Here is a 23856-nt window from a genome sequence, read left to right as displayed (position 1 = left end):
ATGCCTCTCTGCGAAGACTGTAACACTTGGGATCTGGAGACGAAGGGCCCATTTGGAGTTGCCTTGGGGAAATACAATGATCTCGTCGTAAAGGCGGACAACGGCTGCGAAGCCTGCAGGTTTTTCTGTTCGATATTGCAGTCCTCAGACCGCTATAAGAACCAACTTGACAAGTTGGTCGGTCGAGTTGTGACTTTCTGTAACATGCGCCTGGACGCCAGAAAGGCGGGATCCATTGGCATGACGATGTCCTGGGACGATTTATGCCTCGACATGTGTGTTGCAAGTGATTACGCTGGTATGCGTTCTGTCTCCGTCAAGGTAACTGAATTATGTTAGCGATACTGACTCTTCTAGGCCCGCCCGTCGATGGGCTTGATTGTCTACGTGACGTTCCGGTCAATTCGCAGGACGACAAATGCTTGAGGCGGATTTCATCTTGGATGTCTGAATGTGAAGAGCACACGGCATGCTCTCAATCGAAGTCGGTTCCTTTGCCTGAAAGGGTCATTGAGATTTCTCCCGATCCTGCGGTGGCTCCACGCATCATTTCCTCTGACGGACGAAATGGGTCCTACATCATCTTAAGCCATCATTACTCGGGGGACGCTCACATTCCGGACACCGCTAAACTACTGAAAGGTGGCCTGCCCGTGACTTTGAAAGTCGTAGCCTTCCCGAAAGCTATAGCTGACGCCATCGATGTCGCCCGTCGATTGGGCTATCGATATCTCTGGGCAAGAGAGCTCTGTATGACAGCGAGCGAATTTTCAGAGAACTCGTCCTGCTTCTTGAGTATCTACGGCCGGGCAGCATTGATGCTTGCAGCATCTGCTGGGCCAGAAGCCGATCACGGGTTATTCCACGACAGGACAATCCTCTATTCTCCAGCGCTAGGAACTGGCAAAGACAGATTTTTCCGGCCACGCGTCCTACGCTGGATGTCAAATATTGAACAATCACCACTTGCTGGGCTTGGTTGGAACGTCGTGGAGAGAATGCTTGCACCGCGCATTGTTCATTTCACAGATCGGCAGCTGGTCTGGGAATGTGCTTCAGGCTGTCAATTCGAAGCAGCAAAAATCATTGGAGACCAGGGCTCTGGGAGAAGGATCAACGCCTACGATAAAAGCATTTTTCAGCGTTATATGCAGGATGCACTCCAGCAATCCCCTGGCGAGATCAATAAAGGCAGTGATGATGGGACGAAGAAATCAGTTGCACGATTCAAAACCTGGACTGACAGTGTGAACGCGCTCTCTTGGGGCAGATTCGCTACTCCTTCCGACAAACTCCTCGTGGTCGGGAAGGTTGCACTAGCTATGAGCGATAACACGATGGGAGACTACCTGGCAGGAATCTGGAGCAAACACATCATATCTGGGCTAGCTTGGGGCCGGATGTTGTCTCTTTTGACTCCAACATCCGAGTATGTGGCTCCCACCTGGAGTTGGGCCAGCATCGATGGCCCCGTGGCCATAGATAATGTCCAGGAAGATACCACTTCAGATTCCTTGTGGCTTCAGAAGCACAAGCCAAAGCTTGTTTCCCACCACATGGTACTTGCGGACGCTTCCAACCCTTATGGGAATGTTTTGCAGGGGTCTCATATCGTCCTTGAGGCAGCTTGCATTGGGATCAAAAAACTAGCAGATAGTTTCAAGGTGCAGGAACCGGCATTTCAAGTACGACCAGTTCTGGATCAATCGTTGATGTTTGATTGCGGCTGCTGCAGACCCAGGTCGGACGAGGTCCAAGAGGCAGACGAGAGCAAATTTAATCGAGAGATCGAGCATCATGTCTGTATGATCCTGAAGCTTGACGACTTGGACGTGAAGACCGATGATGTGGGATCCTGTGTTTGTCTTATTTTGAAACGTTCCGATGAAAGCGACTCTTTTACCAGAGTAGGCTTTTTGACATTTTCACTCAATTGTAGGGATAGAATGGACGCATTGGGTTGGGAAAGACGCAAGCTCAAGTTGGTCTGAATAGTACTAGGATATCAATTTTTCCACGACTCCTTCTACTATACAATGCTCACACGAAGTAGGTAAATGGCTTCAGGGATCGGGCGAACTGAGATCGGCCCACTGACTATGCTGAAGGGCGGACTAGATCATAGTCAACTCGAGTGCTCCTGGATGACACCGAATCTCAGGTTGCTCGGTGAGCGGCTCACACCATGATCTTGGAGCCGATCGCTACAGGAGGTGACAGTTTTAACGTCGTCAACATTACTGTGCGAGGAACTCGAAATTCGCCATGCTCGGATCCAGCAGGTTCTCGTCCAGCCCAAACCCATACGTGCCGACCATATCGTAAATCAGATCGGGCGGAGGGAATCCCTGAGCCATCGCATTGGCGCCCCCGGGAACCTCTTGCCCCATCGCGCCGTTTGTCCCACCCACTTGCCAGGCAGCCTCCCACGAGTCAAAACGCTCAATCATCTTGCCCAGCCCCCGCGCAATGTGTCGGGTCAGATGGCGCTCGCCCGCTGACACGCAGTTCATCAGCTCGATCACCCGTTCCACCAGCCGCCGCACCTGGCGAGCGTTGATGCTGAGGTACGCCGAGTTCCAATTGATGGCCACCTTCAACAGAAACACGGCGGAGAAGGTCACCATGGTGTGCGTGAAGATGGGCACTCCCACGATCGCGTCGCGGATATCAGGCTCCTCGAGGACCATGTTCAGACAGGCCATTGCGGATGAAATGGCGATGTTAGCGGATTCCTTGCGGTCCAGGGAGAACACCGGCGTCGTAGATGGAGAGAGTGCGCGCAGGGAGAGCGAATTGAGCTGGAATTTGGCGAAATGGTAATGCAGCACTACGCCCTTGGACGGGTAGGTCCGTACATAGGGGCTGTCGGCTGGAATCCAAACAGTCAGAACACTTTCTGTATCGACGGGGCTTCAAAAACATACCAGATCGAGGCTGCCACAGCAGCCGCCATTGATCTACTGCGACATTGTACATTCGCAATTGTCCAAAATCTTCCTCGGTCATCGCTTGCTCGGTATCGCTGCCGAACGTCCGGTACGCCTCGGTTAGGATCATGAACAAAGCCACTTGCGCCAGAAGCCGAATATCCCCGGGGACAACCATGGGGAACTCAAGAAACTTCTCGTAGTTGCGGATCGCCACATCTTCATGGATCACCGGCGGCCGCCCATAGGCAATGCTGAAATGGTGGTCACACACATAGAGAAGATACCACAGCTGAGCGCGCTCATACTGATCGTTGTGCCCGCGGGTCAGGCGTTGGTAGCTCTGATGCAGACCCATTTCGGTGGCAATGCGCACGGCATGGCCAGACAGCTTCCAGCTCAGCTCAGACAGCCAGAAGGCTCCGACACAGAGACCGCGGACATCATCCAGGGTGTGGGCGCGCGTGAGCGCCATATTCGACACCAGAGAGACATACTCGTTGTAGCACCGGTTCAAGGTATCGGTGCGGTTGGGAATATGAAGGGCCGCTACCGTCAGAACGGCAGTTGAGAGAAGCGTCGATGCGCGGCGGACCGATGTCAGATCGCGGTGCACGAGGATGATGCCGCCCCAGAGCAATTGATTCATCGTACGACTGAAGTAGGCGAATAGCTCCTCAGCCTCGTGTATCGAAACCACTCCGCGCGAAATAAAGTCCTCCTCCAATAAAGTCTTCTTGGGCGCTTCGATGTTGTTGTTTCGTAGATTGCGCAATTTGGTGACCTCGTATAGACTGCGCATAGGTGCTGGAACCAAGTCCGGACCTTGCAGGTCCGGTTCCTGCGAAGGCTCCCGAGTGACGTCCATCACAACACCTGGGCCCTCATTATGGCTGGTGTATGTATGTGATCGGTTAATGGACGGCCGTTGGGCATGATGCGAGGCAGCGGGGCTCAAGGTATCGGGGAGGTCACCGGCGCCAAAGGTTGAGAGCTCTGGCGAGCCACTCTGTCGCAAGAGATGCGAAACAGCCGCCTGCAGCTGCTGCATAGTCGCCGTGGCCTGGGATTTCCATCTGTGATGCCAACTGTCAGTGTTCGTGCCCCACGATGCCAGTACGGAGGGTCCAAGCGACCGCGCACATACGCTCCATCATCGTCGACGAATTTCTGCGAAAAGTCGTTGACCACGCATTTGATGCCGCTGCGGAGGCACTTGTTGCAGCTCAATTCTCCAGGGCGAAACTCGCAGCGGATCTTGTGTCGCTTGCACTCCGCGCCTGGGCGGGCGGGATCAGCATGAGAGCGTTCATCCGCGGGGTAGGGAGTGAGACTTACAGGCACGCGCTTTGGAGATCTTGGGAGGCGGAGGCCGGTCCGAGTGATTCGCCGGCTGGGGCGAATCGAGGCCGGCGTGAGAGGAAGAGCGCTTCAGTGGAGTGCCCTCCATGATGCGCGAGTCCGTCGGCGATTCTCCGGCCATGTGGGATGGAGGTCGTCTGGGGATGTCGGCACAACCCGAGTGGACCAGAGGATCAAGAGGACGTATAATTATGTGTCACTGGAATTATCGATGCCTGCGATGGCTCAATGCGAATGGCCGCCGCCCTGAGAGCACGAAGGAGAGACTAGAGGAGAGAAAGAGAGAGAAGGTCGGGCAAGCGGGAAAGAAATTAGCATTAGCTTCCGGGGTCCAGCCATGACAGACACGCAACTCCTACCCAGTAGACGCTTACCTACCCTCTCTACTTTCTATCCTTTCTATTTCCTTTGATTGAATTGAAGACACTCGATTACCTCAGTATACTGCACTGTGTACTTTCCCCTGTCTAGTTAGCGACCATTCCTGCCGAACCCACATGGTCCACACTCGCGCCCGGCCCAAGTCCGGTGCGGAGGAACAAAGTCGGACTTGATGCGAATGCGGAGGAATAAAGATCTCGTCGCATTCCAATATTCTCGCCCATTACACTCCCACGGCATGATGCATATTCTCATAACTGGCGCCGCCGGCTTCATCGGCCAACTCCTAGCCCACGAGCTACTGAATGATCCCGCCTATCGCGTCACTCTGACGGACATCCATCAACCACCAGTCCCCCAGGGCGTGCGCTACCCGCAGAATGCGACCGCCGTGAAAGCCGACCTCCTAGCCGGAGCGACAGCGGTGGTCGACTCGTCGCTCGATGCCGTGTACGCCTTCCATGGTATCATGTCGTCCGGTTCCGAGGCCAATTTCGACCTCGGCATGAACGTCAATGTTGACGCCACGCGGAACCTCCTCGAAGCGCTACGACACACGTGCCCCGGTGTGCGGGTGATCTACTCCTCCAGCCAAGCCGTGTACGGACAACCGCTCCCCGAGGTGGTGACGGACAGCGTGGTGCCCACACCGGAATCGTCGTACGGCGCCGAGAAGATCGTGTGCGAGACGCTGGTGAACGAGTACACGCGCCGCAAGTTCATCACAGGCTTCACGCTACGCTTTCCCACCATCTCGGTGCGCCCCGGTGCGCCCACCGCCGCGGCGTCATCGTTCTTGTCGGGTATGATCCGCGAGCCGCTCGACGGCAAGGAGTGCATCATCCCCATCGAGGACCGCAGCTTCAAGTCCTGGCTCTGCTCACCCAAAACGCTTGTGCACAACCTCCTTCTGACTCTCAGTCTGTCCGCGGACTGCGTGCCGCCGCATATCCGCCAGATCAATGTGCCAGGTATTTGTGTTACGGTGCAGGGGATGATGGATGCGCTGGAGAAGGTCGGTGGGAAGGACAAGTTGGCTCTGCTAAGGGAGAAGGAAGACCCTGCGCTTGTCTCGATTTTGAAGTCGTGGCCTACGCAGTTTGATAATTCGCAGGCGATTGCGCTGGGATTCAAACGGGATGAGTCGTTTGAGCAGGCTGTACGGGATTATAAGGCTAAATTGGAGCATTCATGATCATGCATATATGGACGGAGACTCATAATCATTTCCAAACCTGCGATCATCTTAGCACGCGTACCAAGGTATAAAAATCAACAGCTCTCCCACACCTGTCCATCTATCGCAACCAGCCGATTGAACAACTGATTCCTAGTCCCCATAGCAGTCAACTGGTACGACTGACCAGGCTCCTTCCCGACAATAAGCAAGCCATCCACAACCTCCTTGCTCCCCATAGCCCAACCAACAAGCAGTTTCCCCTTCCAGCCCATCCCGCCTAGCTTCTTCATCTCCTGGATTTCCGGGACGGGAAGACTGAAAAGCACGGATCCTTTCTTGCGGCTTTCCATTCCCAAATCAGTTCCCTGTGGATGATCTGTAGTGAAATATAGCATCATAGGCTCTTTAGATGAGTCCAGTACCACAGTCCCGTGTCTACCCTTGTACCGGGCGTCAAATTCAACGGGTCCAACGGGTACAATGACCTGACCTTTGCGACGAAGAATCCCGACCTTGTTCCTGGCGCGTCGTGAGCCTGCTAGTGCCCGCACGCGGTCAATGGCTCGTTTGCTTTCCACGCCTGTAGCTGTTGTGCCGCGGAAGAAGCCTAGGATATTGGCAGCCCAGGTACTTTTGTGGGGTACTTCAAATGGTAATTGAAGCTCTTGTGATGGCTGGGAATCGGGAAGGTCACCAGAGGCTGCTTGTTTTATTTCTTCGGTAGTGGCACCTAAGGCCAATTGCTCGTGATGCAGAGAAGCTGGCCGCGAAGGAGGCTTGTCGCGGGAAGTTGGAGGCGGTGGGAGTGGTGAAGCGTTGGTTTCGCCGATTCGGAGAAGGGTTAGAGTCAGCTGAGCGTTTGTTGGGATGCCCTTGAGAAGCGAACTGGTTTTGATTGTTAGAGAAGACAGCTTAGCGAGTGGGGGACTTACTTCTGTAACTCGAAGAACTTTTGCCAGTGCGGGACCTTGTGATTTAGATAGGTGATGCTTCGTCTGATGAGGGGATCCCCAAAGAAAGCAATCCCGATAACGAGCCCGGTCATTTTTATTAACATGTAACTGGATACGAAAATCGATGCCAGACAGGCGGGTGCCAGTACTGAGACCAGACGCAAGCGTGGATCCATTCGAGGAAACGGAGGAGTAGCGGACAAAGCACTGCAAAATTTCATTAGAATCAATCGAGATAGCCAATTTGGTTGACTTACTTGCCAAATTTCTCATAGGTATCAGTGAGATCACTGACCATTTGCATTAGGAGATCGGCTGCACTCATTACTGCCTCCCTCACCGGCTGCCTCGTCTTGTCATGAGAATCCAAAGGCACCTTGCCGTGCGCGGCACTTTGCGCGTCGGCCGTGTTGGATACGATCTCCATAGCATCAGGGACAGCTCCTTCTAGCGGCGCATCTTCGGGAACTCCTTGGTCGTGTTTCCCAACTGCGCTTCCCACAGCAACGCTGGCCACGCTCGCGACCAGATTACTCGCCTCTTGCTCGGCTGCTTCGCCTTTGAACTTCTCCGGGGCGCCGGTGATGCTGTCATGCGATCCCAGTACCCCTGCTTTGGGCTTCTGAACGCCGCCAGTATTCTTATCAACGAGGGCAATGGGTGCTGGAGGGAATAGGAGTGGCCGGCATGGTGGATATATGACCAAGGCAATCAACACAGCAAAGAATGTGGGAGCGAGAAAGTCCAACATCCACGCAATAAAGTATACCTGTGACAACGTCAATATGTTTCAATAACCTGCACTGAAGAAACCCACTGCGCAAAACACGGCAGTTCGTCTGGACTCTTTCCACGATCGCAAGCGCGCAACGTGTTTAATGGCACTGGTCAGGCCAACCACAATCGTGATGTAGAACCGTTCAAGCGTGGCACGCAGTTTATCCGGCGAGAACTCCTCCTCGGCCGTTCGAGTCAGATCCAGTCGCTGCAATGGAGCATCTGGTACTGCTTTAACCGCATAGACTTGCTGCATGGTGCTTAGTGGTGCTCTGTAAACTTTTGGGATGGGCGCACCTTGTTGAAGCGTCTGATAAGCATCCATAGATCTTCGTTTGACAGGCCAGCCACCAGTGACTCCTCGATCTGGTCTCCCGACTGTCCCCATCCAATATCAGTGGTCTCGGTCGTGTCATCTTTCTGCGCCAGGCCTTTCTCGTCTTGCTCTATTTGCGCCAGGACGTGACTCTCCGTTGGTCCTCGGGGCTGTGAGGGCTTCTCGGTATCTTCATTGTTGTTATGGACCACGGGGTCCACAGATGGGACTGCTTCATCGTTACCCGACATTGCCTGGCCGACGTATGCGTGTTGTTATCAGAGAGAAGATGGGAAGTATATGCCGGAGGGGTGTCGACGTCATCACCAGCAGGTTCCCGGTTGTGCGAGTGATGGGCAGTCTCGCGCCACCAAGAAACCTGCATATGATCAACCACACTACTGAACCTCAATACAGCCTCAATAAGAATGAATATGTATATACAACGAATAATAAGAACGCTTGTAGACTTCATCGCGCCCGTGGCAAATGCACCTCATCGGTTCTTATCTTATCTTATCTTATCCACGTCAGTCATGTGACTCGTCGCGTTCCCAAAAGGGAAAGAGCCTACCGCGTCAACCGAGTCAACCAACTGCAACCCCGGCCGAGGTGCCTCGGCATCGCCAACACAGAATGAGCGAGGAGTGCGCGAATCCGCTGCTGCTGGGGTGGATCAAGGAATGGCTTGACCAAGCCCGCGAGCGCAACAGCAAAGGCGTGACAGTGTCTGTATTCCCGTGTGCTCGATCTTCACATCATGCAGCTGATGCGTTCTCAGTTACAAAAAGGCCTATGAGTCGATGAAGGCGTGTCCGCTGGCCTTTGACCATCCTTCCCAGGCGCAACAACTGAACGGATTGGGTCCAAAACTATGTGACCGGCTGACAGAGAAGCTCAAGGCCTATTGCCAGGAAAATGGTCTTCCCATGCCCGAGCTTCCGGGTCAAGGTACGCACCATTAAACATGACGGTTAATTCCCTGTGGCTTAACCACTGTGCCAGCAAACAAGAGAGCATCCGATTCCGGTGTGGCCGGCGATCAACCAACCAAGAAGCCTCGGAAAACAAAGCCATACGTGCCTGCACTACGATCTGGGCCATATGCTCTTCTACTGGGATTGGCCACATTGGGCGAGGATAGCTCACAGAGTATGACAAAGGCTCAGCTGATTGAGGTGGCCCAGTCTTACTGTGACAGCTCTTTCACGGCGCCAACGGACGCGACTAAATTCTACACGGCATGGAACTCCATGAAAACACTGATCCAGAAAGACCTCGTGTACGAGCACGGACGTCCGCTGCGCAAGTATGCTCTTTCTGAGGATGGCTGGGAGGTCGCAAAACGGATTCAGAAGACGTTACCGGGATCTATCCAGAATATGACGTCCGTCGCAGGCAACCAAGCCTCCGGCCAAACTTCCACATCACAAACATCACGCGCCGGTGTTATTGCGGATCCGGTAGCTCTGGAAGACGAAGATGACTTCGCAGTTCTGCGCCCCGTGGGCGCCCATCAGGGCCAATCTACCGAGGACGAAGGCCCAACCACCCCAATCACCCTCCCACCAGGGAGCTTCACAATCCAACTCGTCCTCGACACCCGAGAAGTGCGCACCTCAACGGATCGGGACTATATCGCCAACGAACTCATGAAGCAAGGAATCACTCCCCAGGTACGCGCTCTGGAACTAGGCGACGCAATGTGGGTAGCCAAATGCCGCGACCCATCGTTCCTATCTCGACACGGCGAGGAAGGCGACGAAGTGATGCTGGACTGGATTATCGAGCGGAAACGGCTGGACGATTTGATCGGATCCATCAAGGACGGCCGGTTCCACGAACAGAAGTTTCGGCTGCGCCGCTCTGGCATGAAGAATGTTATCTATCTGGTTGAGGAGTTCACCGTCACGCATCCCGACGCGGGGAGTGGGAGCGCCATGAAGTATCAAGAAATGGTTGCGTCGGCTATTGCCTCGACGCAAGTGGTGAATGGGTATTTCATGAAAAAGACGCGCAACCTCGACGATTCGATTCGATATCTGGCACGGATGACGCTGCTTCTACGGCAGATGTACGGAGCATCCGAAGACGGCAATTTCGCTACCACCAGCAGTCCAGCTTCAGCCACCCCGATCAGTCTCATTCCCAGCCGACGCATCTCCTCCACACAGTCCTATCTCACCATCCTCGACACACTCCGCGCCCAAGACCCCGCTCTCACCTACGGCGTGACATTCTCCACATTCTCAGCTCTCACCTCCAAATCCGACGTCCTCTCTCTCCGCGACATCTTCTTGAAGATGCTCATGTGCACGCGTGGCGTAACGGGCGAGAAAGCACTCGAGATGCAGAAGCGGTGGAAGACGCCACGGGAGTTGGTGGAGGCGTATATGGCGCTGGAACCAAAGGACCGCGAGGTGATGGTGTCGAGCCAGATGCAGACGCTGGTTGGGAGGAAGAAGGTTGGGCGAGCGTTGAGTAAGAAGATCGCGGAGGTTTGGGGAGAGGCTGGATGATTTTCTTCTTACTGTCTAGATCCTACTTCCTATTGGTATGCTGGTTCTTCAAGGGCAGACAGGATAGGATTTATTACACCCATGATCATTAAATTCGTTACCTGGTATAATGACAAGAAAAGAAAGCCCATCCCCAACAACCCATCATGACTTCTTCCGCCCAAACATCTTCTTCACATCCTCCCAATCAATCCTCAACGCCAAACTACTCAACACAACCGAAATACTGCTCAGCGCCATAGCGAGCGCCGCCCACACGGGACTGAGTCTCCAATGATCATCAACGCGAACGGCCTGCCCTCCCGCCCCCGTCATCTGGTGATGACCACTGACAATCGGATAAAAGACCCCCGCGGCCACAGGGACCAGGCAGAGATTGTACACGAGGGCCCAGCCAAAGTTCATGCGCACACGATTGAAGACGCGCCTGCTAAGCACGACGAGCTGGAGAATCGTGCTGAGGTCGGAGTTTAGCAGGATGAAGCCTGCAGAGTTGATGGCCACGTCGGAGCCCGAGGCCATCGCGATGCTAACGTCTGCAGCTGCTAGCGCGGGGGAGTCGTTTATGCCGTCGCCGACGAAGGCGACGATGGGTCGTGCTGTGTTACTCTCTTTCGTGGTCTTCTTTCTGGCGTCTGTTGTTGTTGAGCTTGGAGAGCGCAGGGATCCTTCCTGGATCTGGCGGACGAAAGTCGCCTTCTCGGCTGGGAGGACGTTGGCCATCACGTTGGAGCGGGAGATGCCCAGCATATCGGCGACTGCATGTGCTGTGGTCTGGTTGTCGCCTGTACACATGAAGACGTCGACGCGGCGTTTGTGCAGCTGGGAGATGACCTGGACGGCTTCAGGGCGCAGGGTGTCGGAGGTGGCGAAGATGATGGCGGGTATGAATTGGGATGACGGAGAATCAAGTCGGCGGAGGGAGAGGATGGCGGTCGAGTTGCCAGCTGATTGAAATTTGGAGAGCAGGTTTGAAATAAAATATGTGTCTGTTTCTTCGGAAGAAATCAAACTGTGCAGAAGACGCTCGTTGCCGATTGCTGCTTCGTATCGCATGGTAGACTGATCTTCTGCTACGGTGAAAACACCCTTCATGCCCTGGCCGGAGACCTCGCGGATGTCAGTGGATATGATAGAGATTGGTTTCTCAGGTTTGCAGAAGTCCGCAATAGCCTGAGCAATTGGGTGATTGCTGCTCTCCTCCAGCTTGCTCGCCAGTGTCCATGCGACTTCGAGGAGGGCATTGTCTTTGGTCAAAATCTCATGTTCCGAGACCTTCAGACTACCTCCTTCAGTAAGAGTACCAGTTTTGTCAAAGACAATAGCATCAAGCCGCGAAGCTTCCTGGAAAGCTTCTCCGCCTCCCTTGACCAGAATCCCATGCTTTGCCGCCAAGCCTCCTCCGACAAAGAGCGCGGTAGGGGCAGCAAGCGCCAACCCGCAGGGACATGCTACCACAAACACCGCAATGGCAAACTCCAGGCTCCAGAAAGTCCAACCGCCGTGCTCCACATCCAGATAGTCCGCAGGAAGCACACCGGAGTGTCCGAGGGCAAGCCAGATGATGAACGTTGTGACAGCGATCAGAGTGATCAGGGGAACGAAATGCGAGGTGAGCAGGTCTGCAATCCGCTCAAGGGGTGCACGCTTGCTTTGACCCTCGCGCACAACTGCAATGATCCGGTCAAGCATGGATGATCCGCCGAGCTCGGTGATTCGGATCCGAACCGGCTGGCCGACGTTCACGGAGCCAGTGTAGACCGGATCATCAATGGATTTCTTGACTGGTTTCGATTCTCCCGTCAAGGAACTTTCGTCGAACTGGCTGGGTGCGGTATCGGTTATGACTCCATCCGCCGGCGGAGATGCGCCATGGGGAATGCTGACGATATCCCCAATCTCGAGAAGATCCACATTGATCCGCTGAATTCCAGTACTGTCTTCGTTGGAGTCGGGTGTATTCTCAACCAGGAGTGCCTCTGAAGGTCGAAGGCTGCCCAGAGATGTGACTGCATCACCGGTTTTGGATTTGCTGTATGCCTCCAAAAACCGACCAGCGAGGATGAAGAGGGTCAAAAAGACGACCGAGTCAAAGTACGTCGTGCTAGGAGCACTGAATCTGGTGCCCGCGACTGCATCCATGATGAGCACCGCCAACGATGAGAAATAAGCCACTGCGCATCCTGCAGAGACCAGAAGGTTCATGCTGCCGAAACGATAGAACCGACGCAGGATGGGGACTCGGCTTCCCGGCCGCCAGAGAGCATAGATCTCTTTCATAGCCCGGGTGTGAAACACATCTGTGCCATAGAACATGACGGGTGTTGCCATGATGAAGAGGGCCCATTCCGTGCGGCTCACACTGCCGGACCACATAGGCTGTGCCAGATACTGTCGGCTTGTGTTTTGCGACGAAACCAAAGACATGAACACGATTCCAATAAGGAATGTCGGGATTGCCACGGCAAACGTAAAGAGCAACCGAGTAAGGTATCGGCGTCGCTCATGATGCTGGATCGCGCGCGAGCGTTCTTCGATGCTGGGTGGGTGATAGACGCTGGCGGCGAAAGCGTCATTTGCGGAATTGATGGTCGAGATGATCGTGCGAACTGTGAGGGAAGGTGACCGCGGCATATAGGTAACTTTGAGGATGGGGTTATTCTCGCACAACGTTTCTTCCACCGTGACGTCTGGGAGCGATTCCTCGATGGACGCCAGAATCTTTTCGGGACAGTGATGACAGAACATTCCATCGACTAGAATGGAGATAGTTCTGGCCTGGACGGCAGTAGAGTCCTTGTTATCTTTCAGTGGCTGGATGTTGTTGACTGCAGCGTCGTAGCCCAGATCTTCTATCTTTTCCACAATTTCATCGAGGTTTTCCCGCCCCTCAAACTCCACCCTCGCACTGTGCGAGAGCAGATTCACAGAGACATCGCGGATAAAGGGCAGTTCTTCCAGCCCGCGAGAAACGGTCCCAACGCAAGAACCACAAGTCATACCAGTTATGGCGATCTCACTGACATAACCCGGGGAGAGTTCGTCTTTTGGAACCGGATTCGCTTCATCGAGAGAGGCTTCAAATCCGATATCTTCGATGTGCTCAATAATCTTGTCAATGTTCTCTCGAGGACCGATATATCTCACTGTCGCGCTATTGGTGAGGAGATTGACGGCGATTTCCTTGACGAAATCAAGACCCCGGAGCTCGCCGGTGATGCTGTTGACACATGATGCACAGCTCATGCCCCCAATGCTGATCCGCGCATTGAACTCGTCCACAGATGCTGCTGGGGATTTATCGGTAGGTAATGAGGGGGCCTCGAGCTCTACCTGAGTTTCAGAGGTATCAACCGACAACGGGTCTTCATATATTGGATGCTCCGGAGTCGAGTCTAGTGCCTTTGGGCCCTGGGCTGGCTTTGGCGATTCCCACAAGGCAGCAGGGGATTTCTCTGAGAGAGTCCCCGTCTCTGTCTCCGAGCAGCTTGCAGCCTCTTCCTTTTTGCAGGCATCACAATTGGCGATATGTCGCTTCTCTCTAGTCTGAAGTCTCTCTTTTATATTGGAAGAGAGGCTGGAGTACGAGGTCCGAGGCGTTGAGAAGAGCGCCGAGCCTCGAGGGTTCCAGGTTGCGGTGTCCAGGTCAGCAACAATCGTTCCCCGTTCATCGTAGGTCGTCGCATGGTGTACCTCAAAGGCTGCCTGGATCAGCGCAGTGGCGAGGTCGGAGGGCCGCGTCGTGATTCCGTGGACGACGCGCACCTCGTGTGTCAGAATCGAAACATCGATGTCTTTGACTCCTGGGATTTCCGACAGAACCTCGATGACGTAGGACACGCACGAGGAGCAGTGCACGTTGCTCACCCAGAAGACGCTTCTGCACATACTGGGGTCCAGGTCGACCGCTCGCCGATCCGGAGTCTGGGGGCGGCTTCGTGGAGCAGAAGACATGGTCGACAGGGCTTCAGGTCTGCCAAGTATCCAGAAGGAGGATTCAGTGAAGCTTGTTGAAGGGCTTGGCGTCGCTATTTATTCCTGATCGTCGGTTGCCAAGAGAAAAAGAGGTTGAAAACAGCAACTACGACCAAGAGCCGCATCATAGAGATCCCAAGAATGCGCCCGAGGATGATCGCTGGGGAGATTTATATGAAAAGAGGAAAGCAAAGGCTAGAAATGAGGCGAACCCTGTCAGCGGCGACGATGCGCCATTTGTGCGTGATCGGAGCAAAACCACGCAGAAATGCCGCATTCCTCGGAGAACTGCACCAGTATGTGAACTAAACTAGCTCGTGTGCCCCAGGAATGGGAGTCGAGCCGCCCGTCTCATGAGCTAGCCCTGGCATTGGATAGATGGATAGGCGCATCTATACCGCGTGTAGGTCCGATGCGCCGCAGACGCACTCTTCCGCTTTGGGTTCGGTCATAGTGCTGCCTCAGGCATACAACCAAAGGCAACCAGGAATTGACAGACAAGGACAAGAATGATTGAGAACCCGGCAGACAGTAACTATAGGCCATGTGATCGGATGATTCTCAAAAAGTGCTTCTTTCTCCCTTGACCATCATAATAATAATACTAATAATAATATCCATCGGATACTATTATGAATGCGACTCGTTTCGAACATGCTGCCTGCCAATTCTGCCCGCCATCACCTGACCCTGCCGCTGGGCCACCGCTTCCTCGCCAGCCTCCAAATTTCTGCAACGTCCGCGCCCGCACCAGTCCTCCTCCAGCTCTTATCGGTTCCTGTTCCTGTATCTTCTTCTGTCGTTGACGGATCGTCAACATCATCTGCAATCCGAATACGGGAGATCCTCACACGGTCGAGAATGTGGAAGGCGACATCTACCTAGACCCTCGCTGACAGTGCTGTGACCTTCTCACACCAAACCCGAGTCAGAACGACCACTCGCAAACATTTTTTCTCTCCCACCACTCTTATCGCCCGTATCAAAGCCCCCTCGCCGTCACATTGCAGCTCCGTTTCAACAGCAATACCATACATTCTTCTAGTGTTTGACCGATCACCCGACTTCCCCTACCCTCTGACGCGGCCACGATGCCGGCTTCCAGCTCCGGCACGCGTCTCTCGGTGCCTTCACGCAGCGGGCCCCGAGCTCCTGTTGGGCGCCTGGCCAGTCTGAAGCCTCCCTCAAATCCAACTCCTATCAAACGCCCGCAGGCAGCTGGACGTCCTCAGCAAACCCGGCCAACTACATACCCCAAGACCTCGAACTGTCCCAACCCCGGGTGTCCAGCCCCGCGTATTGTCGAAGATGAAGGACAGAAGGTGTGTTCTGGGTGTGGTACTGTCATCAGCGAAGCCAACATCGTGTCCGAAGTCACGTTCGGCGAATCGGCCTCCGGTGCAGCTGTCGTCCAAGGCACGTTCGTTGGAGAAGACCAGACCCACGTGCGCAGCTATGGCCCGGGTTTTCAGCGCGGGGGTGCTATGGAAAGCCGGGAGATAACTGAGCAAAACGGAAACCGTTACATCAACCAGCTCTCACGGGCCCTGAATATCCCCGAGAGTGCTACCAAGGCTGCAGGCCAAGTATTCAAGCTTGCGGTTGGCCTGAACTTCATTCAAGGTCGCCGAACCAAGACGGTGGCTTCGGTGTGTCTGTACATTGCTTGTCGACGACAGAACGGGAACACGGTCATGCTGATCGATTTTGCGGATGTACTGATGATCAACGTCTTCAAACTCGGCCGAACCTACAAAGCACTGCTCGACGAGCTTCGGCTGGGTGGTAACCTCTTCCAGATGAATCCAGTCGACGCTGAAAGTTTGATCTATCGTTTTGCGAAGCAACTGGAGTTTGGTGCGGCTACGATGCAGGTGGCTGGGGACGCAGTTCGCATTGTCCAGCGAATGAACCGTGACTGGATGTCAACCGGCCGACGCCCCGCTGGTCTTTGTGGTGCAGCATTGATTCTTGCTGCGCGCATGAACAATTTCCGCCGTACGACCCGTGAAGTTGTATATGTCGTGAAAGTGACCGAGGTCACCATCTCTCAGCGTCTGAATGAGTTTAGTTCCACGGACAGTGGAGATCTCACGGTTGACCAGTTCCGCTCCGTCCAGCTGGAGAGCTCTCATGACCCTCCCGCTTTCGCTCGTTCCAAGGAAGGCCGAAGGCCAAGTCGCATCAGGCGCAAAACTGCAGAGACCGCAGCGGAGATCGAAGGCGATTGGCCCGAGGGTACTCCCGATCCGATGCAGCCGCCGCGTGTCGACGCAGACGGGTTTGCCATTCCCAGTCTCCCAATCGACCCTGTCCTGTCAGAGTCTGGCAAGGCCCGGCGGGTCTCGGTTAGCAAGGCTGTCAACGAAGTCATTGCAGATACGGAACAAGAAAGCGAAAAGCCCAACGGCAAATCCAAGAAACGCCAACCCCTTCCGCCTCCCTCTGCGGAGCAGGTTGCAGCTGAAGAAGCATTGGAGGTGGAGATGAACGAATATCTGTCCAAAGGCTCCAATATGATTGAGAGCGTAATGGCACCGGCGGAGGCGCCCGGGAAACACGTCTCGGACAGCGTGGATATCGATGCTACGGAGTTTGAAGATGACCCTGAGGTTGCTAATTGCCTCCTGTCACCTGGCGAAGTCGACATCAAAGAACGCATTTGGGTGCATGAGAACAAGGAATATCTCCGCACCCAACAGGCCAAGGCGTTGAAGAGAGCACTGGCCGAAGCTACTCACGGTCCGGCTTCCCACAAACCCCGCAAGCGACGCCGAGGTCGAATGGGCGATGTCACCTATCTTGAAGGCGATGGCGAAGATGCGGATGGACGCAGCTCTCGCGCCTCGACACCCGCCGAGGCCACACGGCGGATGTTGGAGCGACGGGGTTACAGCAAGAAGATCAACTACTCGCTCCTTGAGTCCCTGTACGGCCAAGAGGGCAAGGAAGAGGCTGAAAAGGCCAAGTCGGAGGCCCTGAGCCGGAGTCAGAGCCGCAGCCAGAGTATCGCAAGCCGCCGCAGTGCCAGCATCGAACCGCAAGCTATGTCACGACGTGCACGGTTGGCAACCCCTTCGAAATCGGGCCGAACACCGGCGCCAGGACGCACTGCACCGGCTCAGCCCACTCCGCCGCCCACGGCACCTGCTCCTCGCGGCCCAGTGGCGAATGAAGAACCGGACGCAGATGACTATGATGAAGAGGAGGATCAAGATGAGGATGACGGCGATGACGGGGTTGATGCCGCATTTGCAGGCCAGTATGGGGATTACTATGACCAGGGCAGTGACGATGACGAAGACTATGACTAGAGGAACATCGGAGTTTCGGGGGAATTTGCTTCATTGTTTTGCTTTGTCTGCTTTACTTTGTACGAATAATAGACGAAAGAAATCATGCGGCTGAGCTAGCCACGTGATGCCATGCACCACTTCATTGCCCCAATTCGAGTAGCAACAACAAGAAAAGAACCCAGCAATCGGTCGAAATGCCGGTACTCCCAAGCAGTGATTGCCATGTCGCTGCTCGCACTCCCAAATGAGCTCCTCAACGTCATCATCACTTATCTCGAGACAGAGCGCGATATCAATGCACTAGTACAGACCAGTCGCCACCTCTACACCCAGTTAAACGACTACCTCTACGCCCACGACATCATACACACCGAAGCCTACGCAATATACTGGGCTGTGCACAAGGCAGTTCTCACAGAAAACCAGGCTGTACGTGAATCAAGTCTCCGAACCGCCCAACTCATCTTCCAACAACGCGTCCCTACCCCCAAGGAAGCCGTAAGAGCATTCCACAGGGCCCTCCGCGAGGCCGTACGCTACGGCGCCGAGGACCTAGTCAGGCTCTTCATCTCGCACGGAATCGGCCCGAACCCGGATCCACGGTTAGGAAGCCGCACAGGAGGCTGTCGGCCCGCCTTGCACGATGCAATTCGATCCGGTCACGACCGCATTGTGCTATTGCTGATGTCGGCGGGCGCAGACCCTTACCTAACGCAATGGGGGGTGAACGCTCTCGACATAGCAGTCCAGTCCCAGCACGTGCCCATTACATGGCATCTCCTCGAAATGGGCGTTGACCCCCATCGAGCGGGCCACTATCCGCTCTGCATAGCGGCCACGCGAGGCAGCGAGCTGATCGTGCAACTTCTTTTGAAGAAAGGGGTTGATCCCAATGCTGAGGTGATGCCGCGCAGGCAAGACCGCCCTCTGCATTATGCCGTGCGGGCGGGCCATGAACCGGTCGTGAGACTTTTGCTTGAGCAAGGCGCGGATCCAGACGCTGTGTCTGCTTCTGCGCAGACGCCACTGTATATGGCAGCGGAGAATGGGCGGGTGGGGATCGTGAACCTATTGCTTGAGCGGGGGGCTGATCCGAACCGTGTTGCCTACCAGGGGACGGCGTTGGACGTGGCTAGGGCGGCGTGGAGGCAGGTTGAAGATAAGACGAGGCATGAGGCTGTTATACGGATTTTGGGAGGTTAGGACCAAGGCGTTGATGTTTTGTTTTGTTTTTGGAGATAGCCATTTGCAAATACATAGATTGGATATAACAAGTCGATAATAATATGTTCAGCCCATCCGGCTTCTTTACTCTATCCAAGCGAGCCTTCGTTAAACCGGAGATCTCTTGCACCTAATCCAAACAGGAAACGCTTAGCGCCTTCTTGCCCAAAACCGACAACCCGAACCCCCATTCACTTCCGGCTAACCCTATCTCCCCGTGGGGGTTCCCCTCAATCCCCGCAAAACCAAGTCCCTGGACGAGGGTCGATCCACCCGGGATGTAAACCCCGGTCGCAAAGGCGGCGGTCTTCGATGCCGGATTTGGCAAGCTCGCGCTAGGCCAAGGAACCGGTTGAGATGAGGTAATTATTGATTGTCGTACAAAGAGGGGGCATCGCCCTCGCTTTTCTGTCGATGATGATGGTTCACTCCAGTTCAGTGATCCTTTATCTGTGATTGAAGTTCAAGATGGTCAAGCTCAACATGTACGGCCGAGGCCTCCCGCTTCGCATGGCCATTATGTTTACATGCCAATTGGCCTTTATCTTCTTCGGTGAATTCTTTGTCTTTACTTAATGTTATCTCTGGTCTAACCCCACGCAGGCTACGACCAAGGCGTGTTCTCTGGAATTGTCGGCAACGCAGACTTTCTCGCTACCGTGCGCCACCCCAGCGCGGGCGTGCTGGGGATTATTGTGTCGATATACAATCTGGGCTGTTTCAGCGGAACAATCGTCTCCTTCCTACTAACTGACCGGCTGGGACCGCGAAAGTCGATGTGGTTCGCTATGGGGTGGATTATTGTATGCCCCAGAACCGACACCTTGATCTCACATACATACTTATGGTTTCTGTCAGGTCGGCGCGACTCTCCAAACAACGGCCTTCTCCCGCGCGCAGCTCCTCGTCGCGCGTTTCATAACGGGAATCGGCACGGGCATCGAAACCACCACCGTGCCGGTCTACCAGTCCGAGCTGTGCGAGGCCAAGAAGCGCGGCAAGTACGTATGCAGCGAGCCACTCTTCGTCGGCGTGGGGATTGTGATTGCGTACTGGTTCGACTATGGCATGAGCTACGTGGAGGGCGCGATCAACTGGCGGCTGCCAATTGCGTGCCAGATGATTTTCGCGTTTATGGTTATTGGGCTGGTGTTTGGGTGAGTCTACTCATCAATTTCTGCAATATATTGCTTGATACTAAGCGGATGCCCTCATTTCAATAGTCTTCCTGAAAGTCCGCGCTGGCTCTACCGACACAATCGTCCCGAGGAGGCGATACAGGTTCTCTGTGATGTATATGACCTGCAACCCCATGACACGAAAGTTGTCTCGGAGTCCGAGGAGATTATTGAGGCGATTAAACTTGAGACACTGCATGGTGAATACCAGTGGTCTCAGATTCTGAAGCGGGATGAGGTGCAGACGGGGAAGCGGGTGCTACTGGCCTATGGGATGCAGTTTATGAATCAAATGGGGGGTATCAACTTGGTGGTGGTAAGTACACTTCCTTCAACAAGAAATATCTATATCTAACTTGCGACATAGTACTATGTCACTTCAGGTGAGAGCGCAGCAGCAAAGCCAGTTTGGCTTCGTTCCTAGCTAATAACGGCGCAGTCCTCCAGTACAACGTCGGCCTAAGCCGCAAACTGAGTCTCCTCCTCGGAGGCGTGATCCAAATCATGTTTGTGATCGGTACATCCCTCCTTTCCCTCTATTTTATCAATGGCCAAACCTCTAAAACAAGCAAAAACAGGCTCGTTCTATCCAACCTTCTACTCCGATCGATTCGGCCGCCGAAAGCCCATGATGTGGGGCTCCTTCGGGTTGTCTATTTCCATGATGATGATATCCATCTTACTCTCTTTCAAAGGTATGCCATTCACGCACATAGAGACAGAGAGGGAGAGAAAGCAAAGTCTGATTGTATGTGCTTTTATAGGAACATCCGTCGAAAAACCCACTGCCTCCGCCTCCGTAGCCTTCTTCTTCCTCTTCATGCTCATCTTCGGCGCCTCGGTGAATTGTATTCCCTGGGTATATGGGCCGGAGATTTTGCCGCTGCATGTTCGTGCCAAGGGGTGAGTTGAATCTACTTTTTACATGTGATGTATAAACATAGAGCCAGAAACTAATACTATGTACTAAAAGACAAGCAATCGGCATCTCAGCAAATTGGCTCTGGAATTTCTTCGTGGTTATGATTACCCCTACGTTGATTGATAACTTGGCTTGGAAGGGATACTTGATTTTCATGTGTCTGAATATGGTGTTCGTTCCGGTGAGTCTTTCGTTTCTCTCTCCTCAATCTTCATCTTCATTTATATACTCTTTTCTTTCTATAATCTCCAGCTCTATCCAGCCCTATTATCTATTTCTATTCCATTCCCATTTCTTTCAGCAATCCTTCCATCTCACCTCCACCTCCAAACAAGCTAACAATGTACAATCTAGATCGTCTACTTCTTCTACCCCGAAACAGCAAATTTGACTCTCGAAGAAATCGACTTCCTCTTCACGGACCGGACACGGACGGATCTGCGGCAGGAGGGTGTGCTTGCAGCGAACAATGGGGTTGTCGCTCCGATGGAGGTGAAGGAGGATCATGCGAAGGAGTGAAATGAATATATATAGGTATTTTGGGGAGAAGATGATGGGGCAGAATGGATTGAGTTAGTGTGCTATTTCGGTTCCTTAAAAAGGACGCGGTGGTAGATGGAAAGGTGGGGTATATAGTAGATTTTGTACTGCAACACTTCTTGAGATAGGGATGATGTTAACCTGTCTCAGAGTTTGATGAGGACTGCGATGGATGGATGTGTCCAGAAGTAGCTTCCGTAGTTGATTGATCGTTGAAATTATTTTCGAAGGATGTAGATGAGGGATGCATCCCGCCGGAGGGATGGTTATATCCAATGCTCTAGAACAGTGCGTCGAAGGTTGGCTAAGGGCTTTCGGAAGATTGGTGTTCGATAGTGGTGCTAACATCGGAATTGTGGTGGAAGTCTTCGGCAGATACTTGAAGGACGACAATACAGATTCTTACTATTCTAGAGAACCTCTCAGAGAGTATGCCGCGTCGTGTATAGGCTATCATTGAAGCTAATGGCTGGTATACTAAGTATTAGCCTAATTTTGGTTATTTCATGTACAAACAATATTATAAATATGCCAAATATTATAAAATCAAAAGTAAATAATAAATATATGAACCGTTTTGCATCAACATCACATTCTATATTAACATTCTCACTTAGTTTCACTATTGATTTAGCTAAAACCTAAATGAGATATAGTAATTAAATATAAACTAGATGTGCTCTTTATAATAATAGAGATATTTCTTGTTTATGGTGCAAAAGCATATATTTAGTGAACAAATGGTTACAAACTAGAACAGAGGGAAATAACGCTACGTTATTTTGATGACTGATTAGCTTTACGAGCGCTAAGGCCACGTTTTTATGCAAAAGTTGGGTTGAACTGGGCCTATATTGGGTTTTACTGGGCCCCAGCACTGGGTCCGGGTTGGGCTTTGCGGAAGTTTAATCACCACGACGCTAACCCCTATTCTAGGTCACGTGTATTTTGTAATACCTAGCGGACCCCTGGTCTGCAAGGAAAGGTTTTTTCTTTCCCAATCTGCTAAAGCAAAAGGATGTCTTGGCGAATCCCATATCCCCCGCCCCCGAGGCAGTGATTCGCATGGTTTATTCCACAGGCTCCATAGTATTCATCGACTTCTAGTTGCCCAATAACGTTAGTTAACTAACCTTGTGGCTGACGCTTAGTAAGCGTCTGATGAGCCCTCATCGGACGCATCCGTTGGTCGAGTACCCGCCAACTAACCTTTGTCACCTCCCCTTAGCATTGTTTGTCGACTCCTGACCGACACGAGACTGTACAAATTGTTGAAGAGACTTCCAAGGCAAGTATACTACTCTTTCGTAAGTGGCTATTGGTAATATCTAACATCTGTGGTTAGACATATATGGCTCAAACGGAATCTAACGAATATGCCCTATCTACCTATGATGTGAAGTTCAGTTGGAGAGCGGCTGTATTTGCATTGCTGTCAGTTGGGAGATATTTTGGGGTTGCCGACGCGAAAGGCGTCATTGACCAATGCATCTCACAGGAAGGCGACGGCAGAATCTGCGGATTCCGCGTATTCGGTACTATCTGCGCACTATATCTTACATGCTCCGCAGGGTATCTCGTCGGATATATCGCCGGACGTATTCCCTACGATGTGAGGTTTAATCGGAGAGCGACAGCATTCGCAGTTCTATTATACGGAAAATATTTCGGGGGCGCCGGTGAGAAAAACATCATTAACCAGTGCATCTCACAGGAAGGCGAGGACGGAAAGTGCGGAACGCACATAATCAATATTGTCTTGGCACTATATCTTACATGCTCCGCTGGATATTTGTTTACATTTCTCGTTGCACCTTTCGCCAGAGACCAAGGTGTGAAGCTCAGCTGGAGTGTGACTATATTCGCGGTCTTATCCTACGTCACATATGTCGGGGTTGTCGACGATGTAGTAGACGTCGTTATCCAATGCATCTCCAGGGAAGGTGAGGGCAGAGAGTGTGGAGGGAAAGTAATCGAAACTGTTTCTACGCTGCTCCTTACATACTTCGTCCCGCTTATTGTCGGAGATCTTCCGAGGTATCCTACCTTTTCTACCCCAGCAGATAGTGAGGCTTTCGGCTAACTCATATCTAGAATCATGTCAATCATTTCTAGAATCTTGTCAGTAACGGCTTCGGGACTAGAAGCGACGGCGACGAACTTACGTGCGGCTTCGAGGAACGCAAACGAAAACCGGATGAATCCATCGCATACTACAGGTAGACTCGAGTGATCATCTTAATTTATAGTTTCTATTCGTGGAGCCTAGTTAAATTTCTCTATTTGATGATCGCAACCCAGCC

At 53.1% G+C, this 23856-nt stretch overlaps 9 protein-coding genes across 9 annotated transcripts; 6 read left to right on the top strand and 3 right to left on the bottom strand.

The window, feature by feature from the left end:
* Positions 1 to 332: 332 nt before the first annotated feature.
* N7474_004130 (putative HET domain protein) lies at positions 333 to 1991 on the top strand (the record flags this gene model as incomplete). Its single annotated transcript, XM_057195545.1, has 1 exon — positions 333 to 1991. One exon carries the CDS (start codon positions 333 to 335, stop codon positions 1989 to 1991), a length of 1659 nt encoding a protein of 552 aa, XP_057052941.1.
* A 246-nt stretch (positions 1992 to 2237) lies between these two features.
* On the bottom strand, positions 2238 to 4413 carry N7474_004129 (putative C6 transcription factor; the record flags this gene model as incomplete). Its single annotated transcript, XM_057195544.1, has 4 exons — positions 2238 to 2872; positions 2928 to 4006; positions 4078 to 4210; positions 4269 to 4413. The coding sequence occupies 4 exons, from the start codon at positions 4411 to 4413 to the stop codon at positions 2238 to 2240; spliced, it is 1992 nt and encodes a 663-aa protein (XP_057052940.1).
* A 498-nt stretch (positions 4414 to 4911) lies between these two features.
* On the top strand, positions 4912 to 5868 carry N7474_004128 (SDR family oxidoreductase; the record flags this gene model as incomplete). The annotated part of the gene is made up of 1 exon (XM_057195543.1): positions 4912 to 5868. One exon carries the CDS (start codon positions 4912 to 4914, stop codon positions 5866 to 5868), a length of 957 nt encoding a protein of 318 aa, XP_057052939.1.
* A 77-nt stretch (positions 5869 to 5945) lies between these two features.
* N7474_004127 (DUF3292 domain-containing protein) lies at positions 5946 to 8150 on the bottom strand (the record flags this gene model as incomplete). Its single annotated transcript, XM_057195542.1, has 5 exons — positions 5946 to 6738; positions 6786 to 7013; positions 7064 to 7575; positions 7624 to 7833; positions 7881 to 8150. The coding sequence occupies 5 exons, from the start codon at positions 8148 to 8150 to the stop codon at positions 5946 to 5948; spliced, it is 2013 nt and encodes a 670-aa protein (XP_057052938.1).
* A 385-nt stretch (positions 8151 to 8535) lies between these two features.
* Positions 8536 to 10418, top strand: N7474_004126 (crossover junction endonuclease MUS81; the record flags this gene model as incomplete). The annotated part of the gene is made up of 3 exons (XM_057195541.1): positions 8536 to 8627; positions 8681 to 8850; positions 8905 to 10418. The coding sequence occupies 3 exons, from the start codon at positions 8536 to 8538 to the stop codon at positions 10416 to 10418; spliced, it is 1776 nt and encodes a 591-aa protein (XP_057052937.1).
* Positions 10419 to 10562: 144 nt separating this feature from the next.
* On the bottom strand, positions 10563 to 14372 carry N7474_004125 (putative copper resistance-associated P-type ATPase; the record flags this gene model as incomplete). Its single annotated transcript, XM_057195540.1, has 1 exon — positions 10563 to 14372. The coding sequence occupies one exon, from the start codon at positions 14370 to 14372 to the stop codon at positions 10563 to 10565; it is 3810 nt and encodes a 1269-aa protein (XP_057052936.1).
* Positions 14373 to 15484: 1112 nt separating this feature from the next.
* N7474_004124 (transcription factor TFIIIB subunit BRF1) lies at positions 15485 to 17707 on the top strand (the record flags this gene model as incomplete). Its single annotated transcript, XM_057195539.1, has 1 exon — positions 15485 to 17707. The coding sequence occupies one exon, from the start codon at positions 15485 to 15487 to the stop codon at positions 17705 to 17707; it is 2223 nt and encodes a 740-aa protein (XP_057052935.1).
* Positions 17708 to 17911: 204 nt separating this feature from the next.
* Positions 17912 to 18892, top strand: N7474_004123 (uncharacterized protein; the record flags this gene model as incomplete). The annotated part of the gene is made up of 1 exon (XM_057195538.1): positions 17912 to 18892. The coding sequence occupies one exon, from the start codon at positions 17912 to 17914 to the stop codon at positions 18890 to 18892; it is 981 nt and encodes a 326-aa protein (XP_057052934.1).
* Positions 18893 to 19381: 489 nt separating this feature from the next.
* On the top strand, positions 19382 to 21532 carry N7474_004122 (sugar transporter-like protein; the record flags this gene model as incomplete). The annotated part of the gene is made up of 10 exons (XM_057195537.1): positions 19382 to 19466; positions 19517 to 19716; positions 19772 to 20070; positions 20137 to 20407; positions 20459 to 20474; positions 20531 to 20608; positions 20670 to 20786; positions 20856 to 20994; positions 21065 to 21194; positions 21368 to 21532. 10 exons carry the CDS (start codon positions 19382 to 19384, stop codon positions 21530 to 21532), a joined length of 1500 nt encoding a protein of 499 aa, XP_057052933.1.
* Between the last annotated feature and the right edge of the window lie 2324 nt (positions 21533 to 23856).

The sequence above is a fragment of the Penicillium riverlandense genome, assembly GCF_028828495.1.
Source record: "Penicillium riverlandense strain IBT 135883 chromosome Unknown utg000003l_segment0_segment0, whole genome shotgun sequence".
NCBI classification, from domain to species: Eukaryota; Fungi; Ascomycota; class Eurotiomycetes; order Eurotiales; family Aspergillaceae; genus Penicillium; species Penicillium riverlandense.
This window is presented reverse-complemented; position numbering and strand designations above follow the sequence as displayed.